Source organism: Oryza glaberrima, chromosome 3 (assembly GCF_000147395.1).
Source record: "Oryza glaberrima chromosome 3, OglaRS2, whole genome shotgun sequence".
Lineage (NCBI taxonomy): Eukaryota > Viridiplantae > Streptophyta > Magnoliopsida > Poales > Poaceae > Oryza > Oryza glaberrima.
Window position 1 is genome coordinate 3326424 of NC_068328.1, and position 17586 is coordinate 3344009.

Consider the following 17586-nt stretch of genomic DNA (forward strand, 5'->3'; position numbering starts at 1 on the left):
GAGTAGGAGTAAAAGTATTTACAAAGACTTCAGAAATAATAATAAAAAAGCTATACAAATGTTTTAAAAAAGCTATGGTAACATTTTCATGAGTCTTTTCACTTCCGCTCATGTCCAGGTTTTCACTTTCTCCTTTATCTTAGCGAGTATCTTATGTCCCTTTGCATTAGATTTAGCACATACGACGATTTTACACTAAGGCGTGGTGTTCTTTTCTTCTGAAGATGAAGATTAAGTTTTTTTGCGCAAAACGAGATATAGTATTAACGTATGATTGATTAAGTTTAAATTATTACAAACTTAAAAAATAGATTAATATGATATTTTAGAGCAGCTTTCATATAGAATGTTTTCGCACGAAACGTACCGTTTAGCAGCTTGAAAAACGTGCCACGAAAATCTTAATCTTCATCCAACTCTTGTTGGAGAAAAGAAGAGGGCCTAAAGTGCATGGAAATAAGTTTCACCTTACAACAACACACATCATCAAAACTATATAAATTTTGTGAAATTTCATAAAATCTTGACGAAACTTTGTTCATTTATATGACAGTACAAACCAGTTTAAAGTGAAACATATTTTCTGTATACCCTTTGTAATATAAAGTGAAATCAATACTAAACTTGCTGCAAAGTGAAACAAAATTCAATTGCAAAATTTAATATTCTCTCTTTTTTTTCTCTCATTCCAGAAAACTAATAATGGCCTTGGTAGGATCAGGCCGAATTGAATACAGCCCATTTTGGATGCCGCGAAGCCTTTTATTTAGCCCATTGGATCCCGGAAATTAAGGCCTTCGAGTGCGAGAAAGCTGGTCACGAGGCCATCATAATGCCTCCGCCGCGCCGCGCACGCGAAGGCGTCGGCACCGGCACCGGCACCGGCACCGCGCCGCGTGCGGCGCCGCCCTGCCTCGCCGCAATTAGCGCGGCGCCGCGACCGTCCACCCCGGCCTCCAGCGGCCTGGCGGCGCTCTGTCCACCAAACCATCCTAGCAACTTTCACGTATAGTAGGAGTACTACTAACGAAGGGTCTATTCACATCGATGTTAAAATGAATATTTTCAAAATTTAGTAATATCAAATTTTTAACAAATTGATAACATTACCAAGGTTTAACGAATGGTCTGTTCACGTTGATGTTAGAATGAACATTTCCAAAATTCGGTAATGTCAAAATTTTGACAAATGAATAATATTGCTAAGTTTTAGTAGAATTTGCTCAATATAATGTTGTCAAGATTACGTAGACATCAAAATTTGATAACAAATTAAGTATAACCAAATAATTATCAATTTTACCAAATAATGACATGATTTAAAAGGACATCAATCTAAACAAGCCCGAAGCTTATTGCGCTGCATAACCCATTTTTATTGCAACAATTCAGTGTCTCGCATTTTCAACATCCTTCTGTGCCCCGGTGTCCATTTCAATATGCTCTGCTACGCACAAATTGGAAACCCCAGTCTCATATTTACAAGGTAGAGGAACTACTATGACGGGAAAGAGAGAACTCAGTATAGGGACGACTAAAAATAGATCGCACCAGGTAAAACTGGCCACTCTAAAGATTGCAATAATGCATAGGATAACAGCGAAAGCCTTATTTAGCCTACCACTTAAATCGCAATGTCTGTACAATCTATTGAGAAATAAATGCATCTTCATGATGGTAATAATTGAGGAAAATAGTGAACGTATGAGCTTGGAATTCGAAGAGTACTGTTGCAAAGACCAGCCAGAGTAACACACTCAGGCAATTTAACATCGCTTTAAAGAACATGGCGACCATTCATTTTAACATTGCCAGGATTATGGAAATTCTGTAACATTTCAATGTAAGCACCGTGCTCCCAAAAACATATCCCTTCCCCAACATTTTCCAACGAATACAACCAGTTTTGCATCACAACTCGCCCTTCTCCAAAAACTAATGAACACCACCCCTATAGCCTTCCCATGGTAAACACAACTCTGTACATCGTCGATGCATTCGGATCAGCTTCAAAATAAATTCAGCAACGCTTATGAATCTCTGAAATTTTCTCTATCCTCTAGATGGCAAACGATCGAATGGCCACCCTCCCACTCCTATGCCAAAATCTTATTGACAGGATCAGGGATCAGAACTATACCGAAGCTCCAAAAAACCTAAACAAAAGGATTACTGGCTTTTCTATTTCTAGTATTCTCATGTGACCGTTTATTTATGACGGGGCATGACAAAACTAACTGATCAGTGCAACTGCTGAATTACCACTTTACGCCTTTATCCCCCACAGCTCAAAACGAATTTGGTATCTATTTCTAATCTTCACAACACCACAAGGAAAAGCCTATCTGAAGGAACAATTACTTTGCAGCTTCAAAGAAGAGCACCTGAGGTTGCAAGTGACCTTTCTTACACATTACGAGCACATCATCCCAATTACCAACAACCTGCACAAACAAGGGAGCAAGTAAGAACACGAGCCAGAACCAAGTTCTTATAAGCTAGAGTAAGAATCAGCAGAGTTGTATGCCTCTGAAGGTTTATAATGTTGTTACCTTCACAGTCTGGTCATCGTACATGACCCACTGCCCATCCTCAAAAGCAAAGCAATGATAGTGTTGCCCGTAGTAACAGACCTGCATGCGTAAAAATAGTAGGCTAGATGCATTATTTAATTGACAGGTTTTTCTACTTTAGAAGACTGGATTTAGATGCGGTCAGGTAATATAGTGAAATATACAATATTGAGCTAATGCTACTACACCCACTGGCCAATGCACCTAATGGCAATAGGAAAAAGAAATGTTAGCAATGTACCCACATTATAGCCATAGTGCCAGCAGTAAACTCCAGTAGTACCTACTTCACGACAGAAATATTGTTGTACTGCAAACTGTGTAACTTGAAATAGGCTAATAGCACATTCACTATAGTTAATACAAAAGGCAAATCCAATCCTATTGTACCATTCATTTAGCAAACTGTCAATTTTGAAAGTTCTTATACAAACATGAAATGCCCTAGAAAAATGGCATGCCCTTTTATCCATTCAAAAATGTGATTATGTGAAAGAACAAAATGAGTCCTCATAGGCATACCACTGACACCAGAGAATGTTTGCTTCCTTGGTCTAGACCACGGTAGAAAGTACTGATGTCTACCTCAGTTGAAATACCAGCCAAAGTTCCAGATATGTCATCCACACTTTCTTTGTTGTTCTGCCACCCCAAAACTGAAAAAGCAAAAGTATGAAGAGTCATGTCAATAAAGAGTATTATTACACAGAGAACTTACATGCCCTCAAGCACATGCAGAAAATTTTCAATAGCAAATGTAGAAGTTATCAGGCAGGAAGCCAATGGAATAGCAGTTGTTTGGTTAAAGATGGCCAAGTCAGACTGTAAATGGAGCAGGCAATCATGTAGCATTACGCTAACAAACACACAACGAAAATGCAAGATTAAATATTTGTTATGGCTCCTTCCTCCTGGACTGAAACGACTGGTTGCAAGCAGATATCCATACATATTGAAGATAAAGAAGTTTACCAACTGTAAAAACATGAGGGGGGCTAGAAAGAATGTGATGAATATGGTTTGGTTTTCCACAACCACCATCTTCTGGATCACAAGCTAGATGGTCATTCATTATCACAATCTTCAAAAGATCATCAAATGAATGATCTGGAAACATATCCTGAAAAAAAAAAAGCATCATGGAACAAGTAACAACTAACAAACCATAGCAGTTCCAAGAAAGGAAATAACATGCCAAAAAATCACAGAAGAAAGGAAATAATAGAATCAATAAATACCATGAGATCCAACCCAGGGTATACTAACCTTTGCAGTTCGAAGTGAACTAGCATTGATATTGTGGAAAAATGAAGTGTACTTGAGTCGTCTTGACTCCAACCGACAACTCTGGCAGTTCATTCGTTCAAGGATATCCATTCCAAAAAGACAGTGTGCTATGCAGGAACTACTTGCACAATCCCAGGAACCGATATAATTGATCTCATGAGATTTAACTTGGCAGTCAGCACGAGAAGTGTATGACTTATGCAAGCACTCAAAGATCACCCCCAAAACCTCAGATGCATCATTCATTTGCCCCTGCAATGAAGATATATTGAACAATTTAATTCTGACAGCAAATTTAGTATCCGAAATTACATCTCACAAGCCTAAATGTTTATGTATGTTTGTGGTCAAACTTCAATGATTCAGAACATTGACTGCATGCATTATAGACAACAAGCAGAGTAGATAGGGGGTGTATCCGAATTAGTAGGTTGTTATACATGCATAACGAGCTTTTGGATAATAAATGCTGTTAGGAATGTGCCCAAAATCCCTAAAGTACAAGATTGTACCTCCTGAAAGAATTTGCTGTTGGGGTAGGATTTGCTCAAAGCGATCCTCAAAGAAGTAGGTGCGACAGCTTCCCCTTGCTCCTCTGATGCTTTGCTCAGATCAGTGAAGATATCATACAATGCACAGACAGCACAAGGATCTTCAACATGCTTATGCAGCGATGATGTTTTAAGAAATCCATCACGAAACCGCTTTAAATGCCATAATGACTGCATAAAAAGGAACAATATGGGTTGGGGGTGGGGGGCTAACCACAATTGCTAAGCGTCACAAGTCTGGACCGTTACCTGGATAATCACATTCAAGAAACAATTGTATTCACCAGCAGCATTTTTAAGGCCAGTCCCATAGACTTCTTTTTCATTAGAAGTGCCTGCAATATCAGTAGTAGAAATATTGTACCTTGGCCTTAATTTTTTAAACTGAGAATAGGACTGAACTTGAAAGAGATTAAGACAACACTTGTCTGAATGATACTTGTTAAGTGTTAATAGATCACTTGCAGTCAATGCCGGAATAGAAACTGGCATTGAGTATGAGACTAGAGAGAATCTATATTGTCATGTTTTCTTCACTAGTATCATAGTAAAAACTAAGCATCATTTATATATATATTGATTTCTGATCATAGAGAAACAATTATGTACAGCCTCATTCAGTGGCAAGTGGCAACTAACAACATATAGTCAAATATCTATGATGACATTGAAGCAATAGTGAAAAGACAAAAGGCATATTCTCCTGTTACTTAAAACATCCTTAGTATGACATTTAGCATTGCAAATTGCACTTTATACATATCATTTCAATGGAAATTACAGTCTTTTATCAGCTCATTAAAAATTAATAATATTAAAGATGCACCCCACAAACTAAATAACTTAAAATCGGTAATTTGTTGGAGGTAATGTTATGCATTTCCTAAAATCGAATTATTTTTTGTTTTCACTTTGGGGCTATAGCCAAGCTAGTCTTCGTTTTAGCAATACTGCATCACCATCTCCACGCATATGCTCACAACAAACTAGTTGGCAGTTCATATAAAAAAAAACTTGTTCTGAGTAACCAAAATCACAACTAAACATCTCCAGCTATTAACAGATAACATATACAAGACTCATTTATCATGGAGCTAGCTAATATTGAAATTTTCACAGCAGTTCAAGGTCCAAAGTAAGAGCGTGTTGATAAGAGGGAAGAAAAGCATAGCAAAAAAAGGGTATTTAGTATACCAAGGCTTTGAAGCACAGCTCTCTCAAGGTCTGCTTTGAACCTTTTGTCATCCTCAATGTACAGATTTGTTGATGGGATTGCACTACTGTCAACTGGATTAAGCAACACGTTTAAAAAAATCTCAAATCAAAAGATCAACTATGAAATATGAAATCTAACATACTACATTACTACCATCTAATCAAGCTTCAGAAATCCACCAAAAATAATAGGTGATTAGAGAAAACATAGAGAAAAAAAAAAGAACCAACACATGGACATGGCAATAGTAATGAATAAGAAAAGAGACACTTAAATATCTAGAAGAATAGCTATGCATTTTCTCTGTTTTAATACTTCACAGACCTTAAGGCTTTAGCATAACTTGAGCATTCAAACAAAACTATAGTAACAAATGGATTGCATGTTTCATAGAGTATTTCATCTATCAGAGAGATATTTAACTATTTGCCACTCGTAAATTAAGGATTTGCCACTGCCACTGGACCCACATGTCATAGACTGAGTGGCAAATCCTTGATTGCCACATCTTAAAAGTGGCAAAAAAAATTAAATGCCCGAGTGACAATTGAGCTGGAAAACATTCTGCCAGTTTCTTTGAATTAAATAGAAGTTCACGAGTAGGAGACAGATTAAGGCTAGGATCATTTTAGGTGCTGGCGACTCAAAGTTTTAACACGTTAAGTTTCGTGCAACATGGAGTTAATACACTCTTCAATTTCAATAAAAGTAGTTAAAACGAATAAACAAGCACAAGTTAAATGAATAAGAATGAAACATAAGAGTGAACACCAACTAACCTTTCTCACTACTTGAATTCTCTCTTCCAGCGGAGTGAGCACCATGCACACGGTGTGAATAAGACAATAGTGGTAGCTGATTTTGTTTTTTGTCTTGATAACTGTGATTGGCAGTGTCAACTGCTTTACCAGAACTGCTCCATCTTGAAACTGGTGAACCAGATTGTCGAATAGATGGCCTAGTATCATCATCACCATCGTCAACAGGAAAAGTGCCTGTCACACCTTAAAAAACATACAGGTAAAGAATTGTTTGGATTGAAGTTGCAAAAACGATTAAAATAAAATATCTGATTTGGACAAGACAAACCAACAACCTTGAATGTACTTTTTATGAGCTTGGCTGGTACTTCTCCTAGACTTTTGGGTGCTAGGAATAGTTGGAACCTTTGTATTTTCTGCATTTTTCCCAACTCCATTCGCTTTCAGTGTAGCCTTTGTATATTCTACATTTTTCCAAACTCCATTCACTTTCACTGTAGGCTTAATAAGGTCCACATCGCTGCTGGCTATTGGGTGTGTACCAGGATAGCCCAGACCATTATGTACCTCGTTATGATTTTTCTCCTTTGTTTGCAGAAGATCAGAATCACATGATCTCAAAATAGAATGTTCTTCCTGCAAAGGAACTTCAGAAAACCGAAAATCACCAAAATTTATGCCCTCAAGATGAGTGTGTGAGTTATTTTGAGCACAATGGTGCTTATCCTGATCCCCGTTCAAATTCACATCAGTCCGAAGGCAAGCTGACCCATCGGAACCTGGTGAAGTCCTTCTGTGTTGTTCTGCAAGATGCTTCTTCTTTGCTTCCTCCTCTATCCATCTTTGGTACTCCAAAGTTTCCTCCAACTTTCTTTCCTCTGCTTCAAGTCGTAATCGATTCCTGAATTCTTCTTGATCATTTAAGTAATTATCACTTGTTGAAAGTCTGCAGACAAAGTCATCACAATCAACAAGAGTCTGACTGCAATAGTGTACATGGTCAATAAAATTGAACTCATCCAAACATGAAAGTTCCAAAGCAAATAATAATATCAATGTTGATAAAGAATACACTTCTATTCGAGAATGGTTTTTTCACAGGGGCATGCACTATGACCACCATTACATGAACCTAAAGAATGACAGACTCCCAAAATTCAAACAAAACGACCAAATATTGTATATCAAGAAATGGTGTTGCATGAGTCCTGAATCACCAGATGGGAGATATAGCGAAAAGGCTACTCTGCGACGCTCATGCGAGCCGAGATAGCACAAATGCGCACGTGGGTGGGCCCACGCTCAGCTCTATATGTGCATGCATGTTTGCATATATAGAATACTTTTGCATGCAGATGCAATCATTGTTAAAATTTCTACTCGCTGAGTTATTACAATTTGTAATTGTAAAAAAAATTCCATCACTAGTTTTTTTTTAATTACTGTAAAAGTTTTCAAATAGAACTTTTATCATATAGAAAGTTTATAAGTAGAGATTGTTGAATCTTACAGTTTGCATTTTTTAAAATCCCATCAGTAGATCATTTAAATTACTGCAAAAGTCTCCTGGTAATATTGATCTATAGAAAGTTTATGAATACAAACTTTTTATATTGCACAAAACTTATGAGTAGAGATTTTAAAATTTGAATAGGTGTTTATCACAATGGGAAGTTTTAAAAAATGGATAAAAATTTATTGATTGGAAGGTATTGCTATCTTTTTTTTTTTAACCTACACCACAATAACACTTAATTACTTTGTGGATTTTATCAGCCAAATGCATATGCATGTGGCCGAGATTTTCGAATAACCGCACCCTAATTATATGCTAATCACATGGTGGTGCATTAATTAAGCGGCAGCATGCTAATTACACAATGGTACACGAGTGTGTTGCGGCGCGCCCTCGCTGAAGATTTTTCGGAATGCATTTGCACCCTCACGACCAGCGAGTTCTTGCATACTAGCCTCACCCGTGATATAGTGCATGTGCAGAATAGGATAGAATAAAAGGGAGATGCATTTCATGATTCTATTACTGCCTCTCTTTTTTTAATTCAAGCTGCACATGACTAAAAACCAATGCAGCCATTAACGGAAGGTAGAAAACATCTGCAGTATGTTCCAATGAAGCCCACAGCAGATAATAAACAATGATTCAAAGCAATGAATTCCACAAGATCGAAAATATTTTCATGTCCCTGACCGCCTGCTGGAGAATTCTAAAATGTGTGGTGGTTGACATCTCAAGATAAATGACAGTCCTTTACTCCTTTTATGGAACTGGTGGTTGTGATGATGTGTTCTGACATGCCTCTTTACTCCTTTTTATGGAGCTGGTGGTTGTGATGATATGTTCTGACATACCTCCTTCAAGGTTTCAGTTCATAATTCATGTTGTGAATAGATATAAGCAAGTATGCATGTTTTATTTGTACGATAAACACTTTTTAAAAGGATTGCATCATGCTGGTTGATTGATGTGATGCAAAATATGTAATTATGTAAAGTTGAGGATAATGTTATGCATTTTTTAGTTCGGTACTGGCCTTATATCTATTTGATCAGAAACAATGCATGGGCACTATTGCTAGGATTGTTTTTCCCTAAAGGAAGGGCTGGAGCTCTTATGATTCATTGATGCAGCAGCCAGTGCAAAAGAGAAAGGAAACGAAAAACAGTATGACAGTATAGTAATTGGTCCTCTTCGCTAAAGAGCGAAACAACTAGTGAGGGCTCAATAAAGGATTACTCAACCATCAACATTTGATAACCACTCAACTAAACAAGCTGTAATAGTGAAAGGAACGTGCCACGTTAATAGAAGCACTATAAGACGGTATTCAAAACAGATGCACAAACATTGAGCAGGTTTACATGGTTGAAACGGTTTACCAAAAGAAAGATTGAGATCAAGTAAACTCCAACACATGTGTTCACATGATGTCAAGAAGATTATATGCACAAAATTTACTTTCTCCAATATTGTAAGCAGGTTCCAGCTTGCTTTCAAAGGTCAGCTCTCAGCTGTGAGCTGTCTGACTAGTTTCTCAATTTCCTTATAAGTTATAACTAGTTAATTTAATTGCTAACTAGATTTAACAAGAAAACAACACAGACAGCATATGAAATGAGTTCTTTCTAACCAAAAATCCTTACACTGATTGTGATTTAGATTAGCACTTTAGCAGTACTAAGTAACTGAGGATACATAGAGAAAAGGGAACATGAAAAAAGAAGGCATTCCATGCACGTTTGAGAAAACATGTGCAACACATTGCATTCAGATTCATTTTAGATAGTGCGATTTTATCAGCAAAAGGAGAGTAAAAGCATTACTTACGATTGCTCTGATGTCTCCTCGTCTACACTATCTGGGCGGACGAGGTACTGATCACTCCAGCTCAAATCCTAGAAAATATTTAGATGTAATTTAGGAAAAAGATAAAATACCCTTTTGTGAGTAACAGGAGTACACATATAATCAAATTCAAAAGCATAGATACCTTAAGATCCTTAGATTTTCGAGAATCCTTCACTTTCTTCTTGTCCTTTGACTTATCATGGGATTGTTTTGTGTCACTCACTTTGTTTGCATTTCTCTTAGCATCCAAAGCAAGTTCAGCCAGGAAGGCTTCACTTGCAGCATCAGATCTCTCCCTAGCATCCTTGTCCACCAGCTCTTCCAAATGGGTCTGAATCGTCACACAATAACCACGATTAAGAAATGAACAAAGCAAGGAGGTATTAAAGCAATTGAATGAGTAAAGAGATTAGTGTACACATACTCGCAAGAATGATTTCAAAAGGGGAAGGATAATTGTTCGGTAATCAAGGACAGAAGCAGGCCCAAGCTTGAGTTTCAGCTGCTCAATCACGGCTGAAATTCGCATAATCCTAGCGTCTATCTTGTTAAGCTGTAAGTGAAACAGATAAGAGAGGGATATATTGTTAGTTGTTACGTGTTAAGCTGTAAGTGAAATAGATATAACTTTTTATGGGAATACTGAACACCCAGAAGAACTGACCTCCATAGCAACATGTTCCTTCAGTCTTGAAACAACCAACTGTACCACCGAATCGTTTGAATGTTCAAAGTCATAAAAACCCCATTCATCTTCCTCTGTCCCATCATAGTCACGATGGTTCGAGGTCATGCCAGAAAAGGTTTCATCGTATCTAAAAGGTGCTGTTTTAACTTCCCTTAAGATAGTAGAGATAGCATGTAGCTCAGATCTGCAACCGCTAAACAATTCCTCAGCATTGAGCTCCAGCTGCTCCTGTCGCTTCTTTAGGAGCTCCTCATATCCTTGAAATGGATAGGGATCCACGTCGTCCCTCCGCCTTTGCTCTTCACATAAAAGGCTATCCACAGCAAGCAAGCCCTCCTCACTGCTCAGCTGGTCATGCTTCTGTTCGTACGAGTTCTGCAAGGCTGAGAACTCTTTCTCGAGCTCATGAAGAATGTGCGTGCACTGATCAGACCTCACCTCAAGCATATGGTTCCAGTCCAACAGCTGCTCTTCAACTGAAGGTCCAGTATATAACCATGAAAGGAATGGGTCAGCAACAACATTATCACGGTCAGATATCATTTCAAATGCCTGGCCATCAAGGATAAGCAATGATGAATCAGAATCAAGTGTAACCTTCTCCAAGTTACTGCGATTTTTTGGGAAACTATCTTTGTCAGCTACTTCCTCATCCTTATCTGTGTTCCTATCATTAAGTCCACTAGCCTGCATAAGTTCCTGCAAGAATTTGAGCACCTTCCGCAGTGATGATACATCCAAGAAACAAATGCAGAGTGGTGACTCATCCAACGAGTGGTTAAGCAGCAGTGACGCGGAATGCATCTTCCTGAGTTCCTCCATAGTAATATGTAGAACCTTGTTCAGATGGCTCAATGAAAGATTCTTGTGTTTCACGAGGATTTTGAACAACGAATGGATCCTCTCTAAAATATTTGCTCTTTCCTCATCATCAGACAGTGGCCACTTCCTGTCACCTTCCCTTGTCACCGCGCCAAAACTTTCACACTCCTCGTTGTGTGGCGAGGTTGAGGAATCTGATGTGTCTGATTTATCTTTTGTACTCCAAATATCTGATGACATTGAATCTTTGTCCCTATCTGAGCCAACATTGTCAGCTAGTTCTTCCTCGAGAATTTTCAGTGCCGCAGTAGCATCCACCGGCCTCCAGGTTGAACCAGTGAGCTTTTCTGCCCAGGCATCATCAATCTCCTCCGGCACCACATCATTCAACCGGGGAGGTAGTACACCCACATGTTCCTCCATTGCATGATGTACATGTGATTCAGCATCAGCAAAATGCTCCTCACACCGGCCACATACCAAAAACTCCCATTTTCCACTCCTAGTGGCAAACCTTATCGCCTCGTTAAGCACATCAGATACCAAACTGGCAGCATCTTTCTCCTTATGCATCGCAGTAGCGTAGTGTGACTTGAGCTCAGAAATACTGGTGCTTAAGAATGCAAGCCTCCGATCCATGGGCACTGTGGCCCAGAACTCACGCACCTGATTCATGCGACCGGACACTGGCGAAGCTGCTGCCTTCCTGGACCCACCCTTCCTCCGGTCAGCGCGATGCCCAGACACTGATGACTGACACGACGAGGAGGGGGCCTCATCACCCGGTGACTGTGATTGGGAGGTGGATGATGAGGCCGATGTGGCATTGTGCTTCTGCTGCTCCATCAGCCTCATCGCAGCAAGCCGCACCTCAATCTCCTTGCGCCGCTCTTCAGGGGTCTTATTAGCCTTCTTGATCTCATTCGGGCGGCGCGGCGCAGGCGCAGCAGGCAGGAGCCGGACCTCAGAAGAATCGTCGGCGCTGCCGCGGCGAATGGGGAAAACCCGAACCTTATCCTCAGGTGTGTAGCCCATGTTCATGTTCTTAACCCACAGAGAGATGGACGTCATGTTGGACCTCTGCAACAGGTTGCTGAGCTCGGCCTTGACCTGCTCGACGTCCGGGGCCGGTAGCCTGAGGGAGTGGGGCGCCGGGTCGGTGGGGCTCTGGATGGCCATCCCGCGGTTGCACTCGCTGCTGGCGGCCTCGTACCCGGTGGTGTCGGAGGCGATCTCGTAGAGGAGCATGGCGTGGAAGTGGGCGAGCTCGATGGAGTCCGGGGCCAGCTCGACCGCCTTGCGGGCCGCCTCGAGCGCGAGCCGCTGGTGCCGCGCGCGGGAGACGGGCTCGTCGAGGACCGCGGCGTAGCGCGCCAGCACCGTCCCCTGCGCGCGGAGCAGCAGCGGCGATCCCTCCCCGTGCTTCCCGACCGCGTCCTTCACCACCCGGAGCGCCTTCGCGTGGTTCCCCCGCTGCAGCGCGGCCAGGGCCTTCTCGCAGACGGCCCGGACCGCGGCGCCGCCATCCGCCGCCGCCGCATCGGGGTGGCCGGCCGCCGGAGGGGAGGGAGGAGTAGGGTTTGCGGCGGCGGCGGCGGCGGCGGTGTTGAGGGTTCGCTTCTTTCGGCCCATGGGAAAGGGGAACGAATGAGATTGGAGGGGGGGAGGGTGCGCGATAGAAAATGGCAATCGAATCGCGATTTCGACTTGGGGTGTGGGTCCCACACCCACCACGCGACTCTCTCTGGAGGTAGGTTTGCTGCGTGCGGATCGGAGATCGGGGCGCCGCGGGCGGAGTGGTAGATAGATGATGGAGGAGAGAGAGAGAGAGAGAGAAGGCGAGCTGAGATAGACGGTTGCGGTTTTGCATGGGCCGGGACGGGCCGTATTTTTTAGTCTTCGGGCTTTCTTTCCGCTACCGGATCGGTGGTAGTGGGCCAGAACTCATGGGCTATTTCACAATCCATTTTTGTCCATGTTAGGGTTATTAAATGTCAGCCGAACCTTTTTTTCGACTCAGTCCTTATATTTTACAGAAAAAAAGTTATGTTCATTACCACCCATAGTCACCGCACGTAGCTATATCTATGAGGATAAAAGTGCATTGAAGGTCCCTCAACTTATCATCGAGTTATAGAATCATCTCACAACCGTAAAACCAGATGCAACGTATTCCTCAACTTACAAACCAGTGTAAACTAGATCCCTCGGCGGTTTTGACCCCGGTTTTATCCGACATAGTGGTTAAGTCAGCATAGGACCCATATATCAGGTGCCATATCAGCAGGTTCTCTTCCCTGTCCTCTCCCTTCCTCCTCTCTCTCTTTCTCTTCTCTTCCGACAAGCCGGCCGGCGGCTGGGGCAAAGGCCACCGGGGAGAGGCGGGAGAGGAGGATGAGGCGGACGACGAGGCGGCGGCTGCGATGCGGGAGAAGGCGAGGACGGCAGCGGCTGCGACGATGAGACGGCGGCTGCGATGCAGGAGAAGACTACGGCTATAGCGACGAGACGGCGGCTGCGATGCGGGATAAGGCGAGGGCGATAAAAACTTTATAGATTATAACATTTTCTAAACAACAAATATTAATAACACCTAAATTTAGCAAATCATTTCATGAGGGGGAAAAAAATCAGAAAATCAACCATCACCCAAAATTAGCATGTGGCTTGCCTCCCCCACCTCCATTCCGCACCACCACCTTCCTCTCTCCATGCAGCACCCCCAACCTCCTCGCCTCCCACACATCGCTCCCGCGCATTCCCACCGCCCGTCTCCCTCCCTCCATCTGCCGCCGAGGAGTTCCCCGATCGCGCGCGCGCGTAGCGTAGCGTAGCCTAGGCGGCGGCGGCCGGGGCCGGAGGGGGGACATGGCGCCGCAGAAGAGGACGACGCTGGTCTACAGCTTCGTGGCGCGCGGCGCTGTCGTGCTGGCCGACCACGCCGAGGTCTCCGGCAACTTCGCCTCCGTCGCCGCGCAGTGCCTCCAGAAGCTCCCCTCCACCAACAACCGCCACAGCTACAACTGCGACGGCCACACCTTCAACTACCATGTCCACGACGGATTCAGTAATGGCACCCCCCCCCCCCCCCAAAAAAAAAAAAAAAAATTCCATCCCCTTCTCGATTCTCGTATATTAAAAATTCCATGACTATCACTTGGTTAAATCGACAGTATGTGATTAGCGTCGTTTTGAAGGATGCGATTCTATTTCCTTCTCCATTTCGCTGCTCATGGTCATGGATATGCTTTAGGATTTGGCATTGGCTGGATCGTTGTGTCGTATCTGTTTAATCGATCGGATTTCTTCAACAATGCATGCATTTGCACCATTTGTCCCTTCAACTCGACTTATTGGGATCATGTTGGGCTATTCCATGGTGGATCTGGGTTAATGCCGTGTTTGTCGTGGTGCAATGTGGTGGATGGGCGTGTTCGGAGTGCAAGTGCATAGTTTGTCTTGTTTGATTGATGTTAGACTGATCAGTTTAATTAATGTGGTGTTTCGTTGTTACTTGATTAGAAATGCTCGTTTAACTATGTGGTTAAGATCTGGACAAGTGAGGTGTACAGTTCCTTTTCTTTTGTCAAAAAGAACTCTTCTTTTTTATAAGCATAATGTCGTTTCTAGAGGGTTTAATGTGCAACAATATATATTTCATTTATCTGATGTTGTGGATCTTCATCTTTTTTTGTTATTGAAAACCTACAGATCTTCAGTGTTTGTTCAAGTTAGGTTTTTTTTCCCCACTTAGCAATTTAGCATTACCTTTTCATTTGCACTTTGATAATTTGTTGGTACTCCCATTGCGATATTAGTTCCATAGCCTACGGTTTTTTGGAGAAAAGGCAAACCATGGCCTACGCTGTCCTTATATAAACATTACATGCCACGAATAAGTGTTATTTTTTTTTTTGTCTTTGAAAGGTACGCCTATTTTATTCATTGAGATTCATCGCATATAACCATAAGGAAAAAAAAAAGATTCATCCCATATGTTCTTTGGTGTAAAATTGAATGTTAAAGAAAACCACATCTTTATTAATTATTGTTTTATTATTTGCTTTGGTGTTTAGTATAGATAAAACTAATTGAACAGCAAAGTTACTGCTATAGAATTGTTTCAATTTTGCTAGTTCCCATTTGACAATGCATTTGGTTTTCAGCATACTGTGTTGTTGCTACCGAGTCTGCTGGTCGGCAACTTCCAGTTGGCTTCATTGAGAGAGTAAAGGAAGATTTTTCCAAGAAATATAGTGGAGGAAAAGCAAAGAATGCTACCGCGAATAGCCTCAAGCGAGAATATGGGTATTTTCCCTTAAAAATTTGCTTGATGGCCTCTATGCAAAATTTTACTGAGTTATCATAATTTATATGGCTATATGATGGTGTGAGTGCCCTTAATTACAATCTGAATAAGCTAGTTATAAAGGATTTCTTTTATCAGGCCTAAACTTAAAGAACACATGAAGTACTGTGATGCGCACCCTGAGGAGATTGACAAGCTTGCCAAAGTGAAGGCTCAGGTTACAGAGGTCAAAGGAGTTATGATGCAAAACATTGAAAAGGTTAGTGTTCCCTTTACTGTCACCAATTGGACACTGGTCCATACAGCCTACAATGGTGGTTTTGAAGCCTTGGAAATGTATTCTTCTCATCTGTTGCATCAGGTTTTAGATCGTGGTGAGAAAATTGAGCTGCTTGTCGACAAGACAGAGGATCTCCGCTCACAGGTTTCATCATTTGCTCTCACATTGAATCATAATCTTATTTCCTCTTAATTGCACAATATGTGGTCTATTGGACATGATGATATTCATTCTTTCATTTATAGGCACAAGACTTTAGAAAAGCGGGAACAAAGATTCGGCGAAAGATGTGGTGGGAGAATATGAAGATGAAGCTCATTGTTTTCGGCATTGTAGTTGCATTGATCCTCGTCATCATCTTGACGGTTTGCCGTGACTTGAACTGCTGGTAACACACAACACATATACGGCTCACCTCACCTAATATTTGCTATAGCCTTCAGTTCTGATAATGCTGAAGAAAGGGCACACAGAAAAAAGGAGAAAGGGCGTGTTAGAGGGTTATTGTTTTGAAACAAAACTGTCACATAGGGAGTGCGAAATCACCATGAATCTATCAGCTTGATTGATGGTGTTGCTAGCTCATCAACTTTTATTTAGTTATTTCTGGACCCAAAGGCTCACAATATATAATAGAGCCCTCTCCTGTGCTTGTACAGGGATGTCCATATTCTTTCTACAATGTAATATTACTAGTATTCTTGTAATTCAGAAGAGGTAATTTTGCATGTTTGCTTCAATTTATTTCGTACAGAGCTAATTGTCCAGGCCCATGCACTTCTATATTTAACGACTGTTTGACTGCCACATAGCATCCTCCCTTTTTAACTTGAAACAGTTTCATCTTACTAGTATATGATATCAAGATATTTTTTTATTGCAACTATACAGTGAGAAGCCATTTTAAACTTTCTTAGGCAATAAAACGGACCTAATATTGTATAAAGAAATTTTATTTTATATTATAAGACGTTATGGTTTTGTTCTAAGTCAAACTTTCTTAAGTTTAACCAATCTTATAGAAAAATGTGATAATGTTTTAAACACCAAAGTAATTTTATTAAATACACCACTAAATATATTTTTATAGTATATTTGTTTTGGGTTAAAAATGTTGCACCTTGATCAAAGTTGAAAAGTTTGACTAGAACAAACATTAATTGTAATATGGAGCAAATGACGTATTAAAGAAGATTTTCTAAAATAATATACACACTATTTTCATATACCCAGATAATATAATGCGTTAATACATACACCCTTTATATCATTAAAAAAATCCAACGCTACCAATGGATTTGGACATATGCATGTCCGGATTCATAGATATGATTAGACTTTTATCCTTCATCATAAAAACCAGATGATGCCCCGCGCTTTGCTACGGGAACCCTATATGTTAAGTGTTGGAGAAATGATGAAATAATTTGTATTGAAATATTATGAAAATGATTTTAGAATGATGATTTAGCATGTGTATGTTTAATTTAGAATGAAATAAACTATAGATATAATTATTATATGTTTGCATGTTGAGTTTTGTGTACTTATATGGTGTTTTGGAAGGAGGGACTAGACTTTAATCACTCTCACAAAAGCATAAGTCCCTCCCGTAGAGACTAAAATTTTTGTGAGATCCTTCCCAAACACCACCTTAATGGGTTGATGTGGCATGTTTGCATGTAGATTTTAGGAGTGGTAATAAATACATTATACTTGTATGTTAAGCCTT

General features: G+C 40.8%; 2 protein-coding genes across 3 annotated transcripts; one reads left to right on the plus strand and one right to left on the minus strand.

Annotated features, from left to right (window-relative positions):
* Window positions 1-1776: 1776 nt before the first annotated feature.
* Window positions 1777-12929, minus strand: LOC127765256 (uncharacterized). Of its 2 annotated transcripts, none has more exons than XM_052290121.1 (14): window positions 10420-12929; window positions 10180-10308; window positions 9898-10086; window positions 9735-9802; window positions 6724-7334; window positions 6407-6622; window positions 5606-5698; window positions 4661-4746; window positions 4373-4582; window positions 3840-4112; window positions 3546-3693; window positions 3096-3229; window positions 2553-2633; window positions 1777-2444 (listed from the first exon to the last, which is right to left on the minus strand). In XM_052290121.1, the coding sequence occupies exons 1-14, from the start codon at window positions 12895-12897 to the stop codon at window positions 2358-2360; spliced, it is 4803 nt and encodes a 1600-aa protein (XP_052146081.1). In that variant the 5' UTR covers window positions 12898-12929; the 3' UTR covers window positions 1777-2357. The 2 variants fall into 2 exon arrangements, with proteins under 2 accessions (XP_052146081.1, XP_052146080.1); XM_052290120.1 differs by having other exon boundaries at window positions 6407-6631.
* A 1054-nt stretch (window positions 12930-13983) lies between these two features.
* LOC127767738 (putative vesicle-associated membrane protein 726) lies at window positions 13984-16594 on the plus strand. The gene is made up of 5 exons (XM_052293176.1): window positions 13984-14332; window positions 15432-15573; window positions 15713-15833; window positions 15936-15998; window positions 16100-16594. The coding sequence occupies exons 1-5, from the start codon at window positions 14134-14136 to the stop codon at window positions 16244-16246; spliced, it is 672 nt and encodes a 223-aa protein (XP_052149136.1). The 5' UTR covers window positions 13984-14133; the 3' UTR covers window positions 16247-16594.
* The last annotated feature ends 992 nt before the right edge of the window (window positions 16595-17586 follow it).

Excerpts from the sequence above, each read along its gene's own strand:
- LOC127765256 (XM_052290120.1), bottom strand. The coding sequence starts at position 12,897 with ATGGGCCGAAAGAAGCGAACCCTCAACACCGCCGCCGCCGCCGCCGCC. Across the intron at positions 4,747-5,605 it reads AGCTGTGCTTCAAAGCCTTG|GCACTTCTAATGAAAAAGAA; the intron begins GTATACTAAATA and ends CTGATATTGCAG. Across the intron at positions 2,445-2,552 it reads ACGATGACCAGACTGTGAAG|GTTGTTGGTAATTGGGATGA; the intron begins GTAACAACATTA and ends TTGTTTGTGCAG.
- LOC127767738 (XM_052293176.1), top strand. The coding sequence starts at position 14,134 with ATGGCGCCGCAGAAGAGGACGACGCTGGTCTACAGCTTCGTGGCGCGC. Across the intron at positions 15,574-15,712 it reads AGCCTCAAGCGAGAATATGG|GCCTAAACTTAAAGAACACA; the intron begins GTATTTTCCCTT and ends TTCTTTTATCAG. Across the intron at positions 15,834-15,935 it reads TGATGCAAAACATTGAAAAG|GTTTTAGATCGTGGTGAGAA; the intron begins GTTAGTGTTCCC and ends CTGTTGCATCAG.